This window comes from Seriola dumerili, unplaced genomic scaffold (genome assembly GCF_002260705.1).
Source record: "Seriola dumerili isolate Sdu_G_001 unplaced genomic scaffold, Sdu_1.0 BDQW01000161.1, whole genome shotgun sequence".
NCBI lineage: Eukaryota > Metazoa > Chordata > Actinopteri > Carangiformes > Carangidae > Seriola > Seriola dumerili.
The window spans coordinates 229,271-240,299 of NW_019174416.1; the positions used below are offsets into that span (position 1 = coordinate 229,271).

General features: G+C 39.6%; 2 protein-coding genes across 3 annotated transcripts; both read right to left on the reverse strand.

The window, feature by feature from the left end:
* Positions 1-108: 108 nt before the first annotated feature.
* Positions 109-3,391, reverse strand: LOC111226502 (complement C1q tumor necrosis factor-related protein 2-like). Its single transcript, XM_022751687.1, has 3 exons — positions 3,233-3,391; positions 2,646-2,903; positions 109-2,247 (listed from the first exon to the last, which is right to left on the reverse strand). The coding sequence occupies exons 1-3, from the start codon at positions 3,258-3,260 to the stop codon at positions 1,607-1,609; spliced, it is 927 nt and encodes a 308-aa protein (XP_022607408.1). The 5' UTR covers positions 3,261-3,391; the 3' UTR covers positions 109-1,606.
* A 567-nt stretch (positions 3,392-3,958) lies between these two features.
* Positions 3,959-10,215, reverse strand: slu7 (SLU7 homolog, splicing factor). 2 transcript variants are annotated; one of them, XM_022751686.1, is made up of 15 exons: positions 9,989-10,071; positions 9,661-9,817; positions 8,906-9,059; positions 8,740-8,820; positions 8,441-8,605; positions 7,932-7,997; positions 7,682-7,813; positions 7,348-7,445; positions 7,189-7,256; positions 6,242-6,381; positions 5,719-5,880; positions 5,526-5,627; positions 5,329-5,406; positions 5,094-5,216; positions 3,959-4,987 (listed from the first exon to the last, which is right to left on the reverse strand). In XM_022751686.1, the coding sequence occupies exons 2-15, from the start codon at positions 9,807-9,809 to the stop codon at positions 4,808-4,810; spliced, it is 1,698 nt and encodes a 565-aa protein (XP_022607407.1). In that variant the 5' UTR covers positions 9,810-9,817; positions 9,989-10,071; the 3' UTR covers positions 3,959-4,807. The 2 variants fall into 2 exon arrangements, with proteins under 2 accessions (XP_022607407.1, XP_022607406.1); XM_022751685.1 differs by lacking the exon at positions 9,989-10,071 and adding an exon at positions 10,086-10,215 and having other exon boundaries at positions 3,960-4,987.
* Positions 10,216-11,029: the final 814 nt, after the last annotated feature.

Consider the following 11,029-nt stretch of genomic DNA (forward strand, 5'->3'; position numbering starts at 1 on the left):
CCTCCAGCCTGGGAGTTGTAGTCCTTCAGAGGTCAGCGACAGAACTACAAACGCTTGAGCAAAATATTAGCATTTTATTTATATACATGTGAATTATGTCCTATTTTCTTTACACCATTATCTTATTGTCCCGGTTTTTTATCTTATTATAAGGGTTTAACACTTGCTAATTAGCATATTTATAAATTAGCCTAGTTTTAAAACCAAGCCTCTGCACCAAAAGTTTGATTGACTGAATGATTAATGCCAAGGGCCACCATTTACATGGACAAAGAAGTTATTTTTCTAGACAGGTTTTGAAATGATGCTAAAGAAAGCCATACCACCAAAAGCTGCAGACAGGAAGGTAACAGCAATGAGCAGAATAAAGCACAAAATTATCCAGCTGTTACAAATATTCAAAGAAAATAGTATTCCTTTTCTTATTTCATGCAATGCTTCCATATCCATCATAAATAACCACTGTAGAAAATTTCAGTATTTGATCTGGCTAATGAAAAAGCTAAGAGCTCATTTAAACATGTTTTCTTTATTCTTACTTGACTTTGATTTTTGAGTTTCGCTGTGTAAAATGATGGATGTGCAGAGTTTGACACAAGAAGGCTGTTTTCACATTCACAGTTTAAGTTTGTATGAGAATGATTTGGTGACATATCACAATTAGTTTGCAAACCAGTCTTGGTGCCAGAGCTTCACATCATAAGTGTGACAGATAAAGCATATAAATGATTAAATAAATCAGGTTACACAAACAGAACAACAACACAAGAGATGTAGCACATACAGAAGCTATCTCTATGTCTTCTCTCTCCATCCAGGCCTCTTATTGTTTTAAATGCATCAAATTAAAAATGGCTACATTAAACTATTTCTGGTCATGCAGGATATCTTCTCACAATCACCCAGTGGTAGTATTGTATTAATAATGCATGCTAAGAATATGTTAGCTGCTATTAGTTAAAACAAAATTTTAATTCACCACTGTATGTCAAAAAGGAAGGGTAAAAATATTAATTGCTTAATTAATTCTAAAGTCCCCCCACCCCCCAAAATAATCAACTTATCAAGCAATTAGTACTAAACTAAATAATTATAAACTTCTTATAGAGGCAGTTTCTTGGTTTCGTCAAGTTTAGAGAATCAAATAGTATACACAAACCCATTAACTTATATGCTCAGGTGTCCATAATTCTGTAAATGTAATATACAATATTGTATTGATTTCAGTTTTGTTTTGTGAATAGAAATTTGATTGCATCACAGAAGATGACTCTGTGCCACTAGTAAAACTCTTAAGCAATCTTAAGGCTCCTCTGAGCTGAATTAAAGAAGGGAAACAAAGGGAATTGAAAAGAATTCACTTATGTCTTGGACAATTTTTAAAAAGATTTCTATCAGAAAGTAAGTGATATAGCATTGTTAAGTTGTTTCCCAAATGTAGTTGAATTACTTGTCTACTTGTGCGCCCCCTGGTGTCAGAACCTGTTCAACAACTGAACTTCACTGAAGCCTTCAACTGTGGAGCTGGAGCAATCTTTTCATAACATTTTGATATTAATTAAAGTCAATGACAAAATCAAAACAAGGATATTTCAGGATTACAGTATTAACTGTCATCCTGGGAATTTGCTTTTCTATCAGCTTCATTGAGAAATTCCTGGTCAGCATAGATGAGGAAGCCAGTGAATGTGCTGTCTGTCCAGAAAGGGTCAAAGAAGAGACCGTTCTGTTCAGAGTAGAAGATCTGCAGCCAGACCTGGTCTGCCCGCTGCAAGTGGAGAACAGTAGAACCGGACGCCACATCATTGTTCCCTGTGTTTGCATCAAATGTCTTGATCTTGTACTGTCCATTTTGCACCAGCCCGATGGCCAGGTGCTTATTTGCAAGAGTGATATCATAGGTGAAATAATAGACTCCAGGTATAGCGCAGACAAACTTCCCACTGCTGGCATTGTAGTGATTCCCCTCATTCAGCAGGATCCGGCTGAAGCGGATGGGCATTCGCTCTTTAGGGTAGCTCTTTGTCACTGCCACAGAGAAGGCTGAGCGGGCTGCACTGCCACAATTGCAGCGTCCAGGAGCTCCTTCCTGGCCTGTGTCACCCAGCTCCCCCTTTGGTCCCCGTTTTCCAGCCACCCCTGGTGTTCCACGTTGCCCCTTCAGTCCCCGAGGTCCAGCCTTCCCGATAACTCCTTCACGGCCTTTCACACCTGGCTTGCCAGGGTTCCCAGTCCTCCCTGGGTCACCTGACAACAGTGGTAAAATTATGACAATTCTTATAGCTTAACGCAATAAATTCAGACATGACTTACTGATCACAAATGTTGAAAAAAAGTTCAAAGAACAGCTCCTGAATCAGTTTTATCATACCCTGATAGGACGCTGTTGCCCTTTCATTAAACTTCATTTGTTCCCGAAGAACAATAGGTTGTCAGCAAAGGGCAGAGAGCTGAGGTTATGAAAGAGTTTCTATATCTGTTAGTCTTGGCCAATGGGACTCCCACGTATAAGGGAACCAGAAGTTAAGATCTGACCCTGAGGATGTTGGAGTTTGGAGCTCTGCTGGAGAAGCAGACCAACAGATAAAGGGAAATGGAAGGACTGATTCAAATATGATGATAGATAAGAGTGAGTAGATAACCACCTTGATCTCCTTTGTTTCCCTTCTCCCCATCCTTCCCATCCGGGCCATCCTTCCCTGGGGGCCCCATGGGTCCCATGGCCCCCGGTGATCCAGGGACTCCTGGGTTCCCTGCAGGCCCTTCTGGACCTGGCACACTGCAGACCAGCTGGGAGGAGTGGATGGTGATGTTGCGACCTTTCTTGGATGAGGAATTTGTCGACTGGGAGACGACAACTGACAGCAAACAGAGCATCACACAGATCTGGACCATGTTGGTCACTGCAGAGTCACAAGAGGAACAGGGAAAATAATTGTTTACAACAATATATTTGATTTGGGTTTTGTGTGCCAGTCTCAGTCACATGATGCAAATGTCTGTAAACATAAAACACGAAACTGTACATGCATACTATCTACAGCTGTAATCCAGTGTAAAACATGTAGAGTTATCTTCATAGTGTAGTCTGTTTTGGGCTTTGACTGCATGCACAAAGAAATATGATGCTACAATCATGCGCAGGTTAAATACAAGCAAAGATTTCAGCTTACAGCATGTTTTTGCAAAGGGAGTGTATCAGCCGTTTGGAAAACGTAGATAAACAACTCACCAGATGAGAAATTATGACCCATGGGCATTTTCACCTCTATCCAAGTCCTTTTTCTGCCTGTGAGCGCACACTTTCCTACATGATTTTCCAATAATCGGTTGAGATGGCATTCTCCAAGAGACGCACAGCAGAGAAATGTGCAGCCCAGTGAATCATAGTCCATAACATCCGCCCTGTACACCAAGTACACTGCCAAAAAATACTTTCACCATGATGTCATATTCAAGTCAGTGCAACAGTATTGCACAGCTGAAGTGGTGACGCTTTACTTGTTCACGAACTCATGCTAAGGGGAAAACAGGATATTACATAACAGACTTCATGAAAAGTATAATCATGATAAAGTTCCAGCTTTGTGTGTTCTAAATAATAATAGTCCCAGACAGGTTTTAAAGTTACAAGTGCAAAATTAATAGAACACGGTGGTCTGCAGCAGGGTATGAATATGAATATTACCAGACGGGTTTGTGTTTATTGCTGTGCTGAGCAGAGCCAAGAGCTGAGAGACCAATAAAAATGTTCCAGCTATTGGGTGAGACGGTGCTTTGTGTTTAGCAATCTACTGTATTCACCTTTAACTGGAAACATGTGAAGAGAAATTACATAACTTGTTTTTGTGCTGCAGGTTTCTAGGAGACAACATTAGTAAATAAAGACAAATGATCACACAAAAGTCTTACCATCAGTTCATATCTGACCTGCACATACAGTATGATTAGCTTTAACAATCAAAGAAGGCAGATATGGAATGATAATATATCAAGCTGGTGAAAAAACTGAATGACACCCTGAGCCCATCACTGTTCAATATGCAACTTATACACTAACATTTGAAACTACACATATTAGCATATTCACAGACACTGGATTTTTCAACAAGGGATAGGAAGTAGATATCATTTTAAGAACTTTTAACCAGGTAATTGAACTTTTTTGGGGAAACTACATAAAGACACAAATTAAAACTCAAAGCAGAGTATTTTTAATGTCGTAAAACATTGCTGGAAGGACGTCTTTAACTGTCAAAGGAAACCAGTTGAAAATGAACTGCATGCTAACACTAGCACATTTATAGTGATGTTGGTGGTGTTATCTTGATGCATCTGATGATTGTACATTGACTGAACATTGTTCCTGTAAAGCAAAACAATTTTAAACGAAAGTATATTCAGACAAATGTTTTATTTATAAAAATGCATTAATCCCAGTAAAAGTAGTTCCTAAAATTACTGTAAAGACTGAGGGCAACTCCATTTTGTATTTGACAAATAAATTTAAAAAATCTACAGAAGTTTTCATTTTTACATTTTTCTTTCAGTGAAAATGGGTAAATACAAACTAAAGCACACATCATTATTGTCCTATGGTATGTTAACTGGTAGTGTGCAATCATTTGCAAAATGAAATTAACAAAACACTGCACACAGTTTCTGTAGCATTTGCAACTGAACAACAGGCTCCTGTTCCAAGTTTATAAGAGAAAGTCGAGTTTTCTTAGACATTTTTTTCACTGAACAACTGCTCTGGTACAGTCCATGGGGAGAGTTTAGGGGAGTCAGCAGAGATAGGAGGAGGTCACTGTCCCAGGAAGGAAGCCATGGGATCATCTGGCCGGCATCGCTTCATGCGGAAGGCCTCCATCTCCTCCTCGGTGGGTGCCTTCACTTCCTGTAGGCTGCTGTATGGCCTCTTCCTCTCATCCAACTGCATTATTGCTTCTATGTGCTTCACCCGTTTATCCTCTGCATCAAGGGCCTGGGAGGAACAAAAAGGTTGGAGGTCAGTTACAGAAATGAGCCAAACCAAAGATACAGACAACTGAACGCAGTCTGCAAATTTAAAAACACAAAAGCATTTTTACCCTCTTCAGCTTCTCCTTCTTCTTCTCCTCATCCTCTGAGTCACTGCTGTCAGAGCCGCGCTTCTTATTCTTTTTGCTCTTCTTTTTCTTCTTCTTGTCCTTAATCATCTTATCTCGATGCATCTGATGATTGTAAACATTGGTATAACATACAATGAGAGCTATCTTGACCACTGGCAATAAAAAAAACCCAAAACATCTGTTTATAATCAGTAACCTCTTCGGTGTCACTTACCTCCAGCAGAGATTTTGGCTGTTCTTCTTCCTGTGGCTCAGTGAGTCCCTCTTCAAATGGAACACACTCTGAGTTGTTCTGCACATTATTAAAAAGAACAAAAACAGTATAGAAGTTACAAAACTAAAATTATGGAAAAAAATATATACTCTGTGTATCAAACAGAGCCTTTAAACACTGTTATTACATGTACTCACTATTCCAATTCCAGCCTCTCCTGTGCAGTAACTCTGTTTGACCATGGAGTGACAACACTTGTATCCCCAGCAACCATCCTTCCAGTAAGAGCCCCAAACACACTAAAAACACACAAGATTAATTTTTAAAGAATGCATAGTGAATGAAATTAGCAAAATTAGCAACAGGTATAGTCTGTTCTGCCATCCTTACAGTGTGGTTGTTGATGAGGACGTCCTCCTCATACTTGGAACGGGCGACGGCTTTCTCAAGTCCTTTCAGTACAGCACCGTGACGAGAGTACTCCACGTAGTCCTCCGTCTGGGCCAACAGCAGCTCCCGCGGCGGAGCATCCAAGTGCTTTTGACCTCCATACTGAGTGTCACAAACAAAAGCACAAACATAGTCAGTAATGTCATCAGCCAGTATGAATACTTATTAAGCTCCTATACACCATTTTCACTATCACCATCTTTGGTCGTTATGAAAAAATGAAAAGTGTCATTTTCAAAACATGATCATGGTGTAGCTGGATGATGTGAGATGAACCGTCTCTTCTGGCATAATTTGATTTAACAATGCACAATCTGGCGTATATTCTGATACATACTGAAACCAAGATTCTATTAGACGCTTGTCATGCAGCACGACATGCAATGAGCCAGCGAGATAGATATCTCATAGTGTGTATGAACCTTTAGTTAGCACCCTCCTGTTTTAAAACAAAAGATGTCACCTTCTCCAAGATGCTCTCCCGCTGTTCCTCTTTAAAGTCCTCTTTCTTGACCTTGAAGGACTTGTGGAGCAGCTCCAGCTTGGTGGGGTCGGCCTGCAGATGCACCTCTGAGCCTCTCTCATAGGCCTCCCAGGCAAACACTGTCATAACATGAAGCATTGACAATCATAACAGGACACTACAAATACAGGCTGCATTCCTGCTTGTATTGTGAGTAAATGTTATTTTTGAGTATCCAGTGTGTGAAAACAAAGAAGTTATCATTTCTGGCAAAACTGAATTAATCCTGCTTTTGGTGCCTCATGTCATATCTACCATTTTATATCAGATAGGTAGACATGTTTTATTGGGAAAATAATTGTCCTATAATTCAATGACCTAATATCATCAATATTATTTGATATCTCGAATAATATGCGTACTTTGATAGCGAAATTTGCAATTTTAGCTTTGTCTGCTAGCTAAGGTGACTTCAGGTAGCTTAAACTCACACTATTAAAAGTAATTACAGAAAATAAACATCAACAGTGAAAAACTACTAACCACTGATGTCAGCAGGCTTTACCTTCTGTAAAATATGGTTATGACCTTTAAATGCTACTTCTGTTCACTCAGTTACGTGACTAAAGCACACGCCAACAGACCAACTTCTTTTCCTCCCTTCCAAATTTTTGATGTGCTCTTTTAAAGACAACTTGTTTAATGTTGACATCACATACACACTTGCAGTTGTTGTGTAAATGCCACATTGTTCAAGAACATATTAAAATATAAGCACGATGGGTTTGGTGCCACCTGCAGTATTTTGATAGCACCAACATAACAATGATCCCAGGAAACATGACACAATTTTATCATTGAAGTAACAACAATATACTTGTAATATCAGGAAAATGCTCTTTCCACAACTGGGAGTGGAGGTGGAGAGGTGACATCTCGTGACTTACACTGTGTTTGAGCCATGGTGATTGTGTCCCCACTGTAACGAGCAAAGTTGTCTCCAGCATAACCCACTCTGTCAACAAACAAACAAAACAGTTCAAAAATGTTTACAACGTATGCCAGTGAGAATGGAGTTATCAGGAAGTTCAGGAGCAGTAACTTACTCGTCAGGGTTCATGCCAGTGTTGGAGTATGGGTTCTCTCTCATAGCTCGAGTCTTTGGATCGTAGTAGGCAGAGTTTGGATCGAGATTCCTCAAGTACTGTGAGAGACAGACATGAAAAGTTCAGATTATTGATTGTAATGACACTCCCTCCACTCTCACTTAAATCAGCTTTAACAGTGGACATTAGATGCAACCAAATGTCTCCTCCATATTCATTTAATTCAGCAAACATTGTCCAGCACAGAAAGATAATTAGCATCACAGATAGAAAAGCTAGGAGTAAACGATTGTTCAACGTAGGCAATAGGCCTGAACAGTCATGTGTCTCTTACTTTAGCTGTGTCTTCTCTGATACGCAGATTCCTGACAGTGATTCGTCTCTTGGAGTCGAAATTCTGACCGGGCATGTCAATGTCATCTGCATATTTATCTTCATCTTCATCCTCACTGTCATGTTCCCACTCCTGCAGACAAAGGATTCAGAGAATTCAATGTTAGTCTCCGGGACAAGAGACCGTCTTTCATCACAATATCTCAATACGATCCATTACTTATACAATCTTGACATTCCTGAATACTTACAGTTTGGTCCAGTTTTCCAGAGGCCAATTCATCCTGAAGTTTCTGTGCCTTCAGAGTCCTTTTGGCCTGAGAGACAGAAACAAATAGAAGGTCAGTTTCATGTAGTAGACTACAAATAGATCACACAGTTAAAATGCAATGTTTTGAATGTGATTGTACCGTCACGCCTGATTTGTGTCCCAGTACCTGCAATTGATTGGTTCTGACTTCCGCTTGCCCTCAGTACAGTTTGTTAAGCTTTGTAAGAATAAAGGATTTTTGGTTGTCAGATATCAATCTGTTTAATCAATATACCGATAAAAATGTTCAGTTTAAAGTTGTTTTGTGTAGCTTGTTAAAATTTGGTCCTGATTCTTATAGGACCACAGGAATGTGCTTGGAAGAGGGCAGAGCTCTGTGGCCTTAACACAGTGATAAGGTACCATGGAAGTTCGTTTTTCTTCATTTCAACAAAAACAAACAAATGCCCCAAAGTTTAACCACAATGAATTTACCACTAGACTACTCACCAAGTCTACTTTGGCGTACTCTTCCACGATGCGCTCGTGTTCCTCAGGGTCGTATCCATTCCAGCGATCCCGCTTCCCATCGTAGTCCAAGTCAAGCTGGACCTGAGAATGTTCATCTGGAGCTATGCCTGTGCCTGTGAACTTCGCCCCAACTTTTCTGGGTCGCTGATGGGACCACAGTAAAGGTCAGAGGTTATCATTTAAGTACAAGGATATAACATTCTATCAATGTACTGAAATACAAATGAGTAAAAGTTCATCTCTGCTGGAAGATGAAAGATTGCTTTATTCATTTTTACCTCCAAGCAGTCTTTCTTCTTGTGTGTCATGGCACCACAGTTTTCACAAGCTCCCTTACGATATTTAGTAGTAACAGTACTCTGTGTGGAGAAACAAAATGAAGCTATGAACTTTAAAGCTAATTTCTTACAGCCATATGAAAGTAACTCAATGATTCAGTCTCACCTCTTGCACTCCTCTCTTATACCACTCTCCGATTGCTGAGTATTGCGCCTCATTTTCAGACTGTGGTCTCTGATGCTTTAGTGTGGGCCGTTTGGATGGGTCGATATACCACGGCACTGATGAAATATACTGTGGGATGTGAGGATTTATGTCCCTGGAGATGAGAAGAAGCAGCCCAAGTGGTCCTAATTACTGTCACAACACTAACTTGTAACATTGTAAATATTTTTTAAACTTTAATCAGGGTTTAAAGTTTGTGGGACTTGCACCACATTCATGTAATAAGAGAAGGACAGCAGAGATGTGATAGATTCCCTTGTTCACAGCGTGCCAGTGTTCACGTCACCAGACAGTTAGTTAGTTGTGTTAAAAATACTGTGCATGGGTAATACACCACTATGTCAATTAATTTTTGCGTTTAGATACCTTGAAGAATTAACTGTGGCTGATGAGAGACCTCCATGTTTGTTTGGTTTTCAGGCACCACATTATCAAGTGCCAGTTCAGAACTATTAAAAATGTATTTACAATTTGGATGCTGACGTGAATGCCTTTTTACATTTATCACTGTTGCATCATAACAACATTTAACAGTCAGGAAGGGTCTGCTTGACCCATTCTTGGTTATAAATAATGTACCCCTTTAATCAGTGGCGTATCTACTTTAAATTTCCAGATGTGAACATGTAGCAAAGTAAGTTGGAGAATCTCTTCAGACACTTAACAGGCTCTGCTTTCTGTCCACACAAACTTACTTCCCCTCCTCGTCAACCTCAGCTGGAGCGTTTCCCAGCTTCCTCTGCTCCTCCAGCTCCTTCTTCTTCCTCCAGTCCTCCCTGGTCATCTTCTTGGGCTCATCCAGCCCAACGATGCCTTCCGTGCTGACACTGGTCTGCTCGGTCATGTCTGAACCTGCCACCACAAATACACCTTATTAAATGAACAACAGTCATCTAACACATCGAACTGCTGAGCAGAAACATTATCAGTCCGAGAAGTAGTTCTTCTCCCATCGTCTTCAACATATTCACCCAGCACCGAGTGCATAAAGTTCATGATTATAAATGTTAAACAGAAGCTCACCATCAGCGTTAGCTAACCTAGCTGTTGACTTCAACGTGGAAGAAATGTTTTTATCTTACTTTATTTTATAAACTGACTTAATCAACAGTTTGGTTACCTTGGTAAGATCCAACAAATAATACTTGGGTTGATATTTCCTTTGCGAAAACGGTAATTCTCTATGTCTCTGTTACTGGACTCGTTACTTTTGTTTTGACTAATGCACCATAGTCGCCATTTTACATCAACCACAGCTACGTCACGTCCTGTCTTTCTCTATGGTGTTGACGTCATGACGTTGGGAAACAGCGATATCTAGAGGACGGAGCTGTTTACACTATTCACCTCGATGTAGAGCCTTAACCACAACCACGGTTGTTTATATAATTGTGTTACTAAATCAGAACATTTTTCTTTTTGTGTGGAACATGACAGATGTGGTTATACTTTTTCACAACATATCTCAAATGTGAATGATGCTCATTTCATTCACACCAGTAAGTGTAAGTGACTAAATACTTTTACGTAAGTACTGGTAGTAACTATATGGATATGTTTATATCCATATAAACAAAAAATATAATACATTATTATTGATTGAGCAACCAAGCAATTAATAAAGTAGTTAATATTAGCTGCATTTTTAACAGCTGCCAAATTAAAGTGATGCTTGCACATTGATGCATAAACAATTATAATCCAGTAATATATAGCCTACATATATGTAGCATTTTCAATGAGTGCTTTCATTTTTTGTCATTTTAAATATATTTTTATGCTAATGCTTTTGCACTTGCACCCAAGTCAAGTTTTGAAGAGGCCTCATGGCTGAGAGGGGAAATATCTATAAGCACCCACAACTAAGTCCAGTTGCCCTTGAATCAACTTTTCCTGGATAATCATGGACCTGGATGACTGGGAATCTTCACAGACATCAAATTTAAAATGTAGAACTTTTACTTGTAACAGAATATTTCTGAACAGTGGTACTGGTACTTTAGCAAAATATCAGAGTACTTCTTCCACCACTGGGGGGCACAAGTACACTACTGGATTACCAGG

What these genes read in the sequence shown, in the direction of transcription:
- LOC111226502 (XM_022751687.1), bottom strand. Translation starts at nt 3,260, where the DNA reads ATGCCCATGGGTCATAATTTCTCATCTG. An exon ending in GGGTCATAATTTCTCATCTG is followed by an intron (nt 2,904 to 3,232) that starts GTGAGTTGTTTA and finishes GTGACTCTGCAG; the next exon opens with TGACCAACATGGTCCAGATC. An exon ending in GGGAAACAAAGGAGATCAAG is followed by an intron (nt 2,248 to 2,645) that starts GTGGTTATCTAC and finishes CACTGTTGTCAG; the next exon opens with GTGACCCAGGGAGGACTGGG.
- slu7 (XM_022751686.1), bottom strand. Translation starts at nt 9,809, where the DNA reads ATGACCGAGCAGACCAGTGTCAGCACGGAAGGCATCGTTGGGCTGGAT. An exon ending in CTGGAAAACTGGACCAAACT is followed by an intron (nt 7,814 to 7,931) that starts GTAAGTATTCAG and finishes CTTTGTCTGCAG; the next exon opens with GAGTGGGAACATGACAGTGA. An exon ending in GAGAGGCTGGAATTGGAATA is followed by an intron (nt 5,407 to 5,525) that starts GTGAGTACATGT and finishes AATAATGTGCAG; the next exon opens with AACAACTCAGAGTGTGTTCC.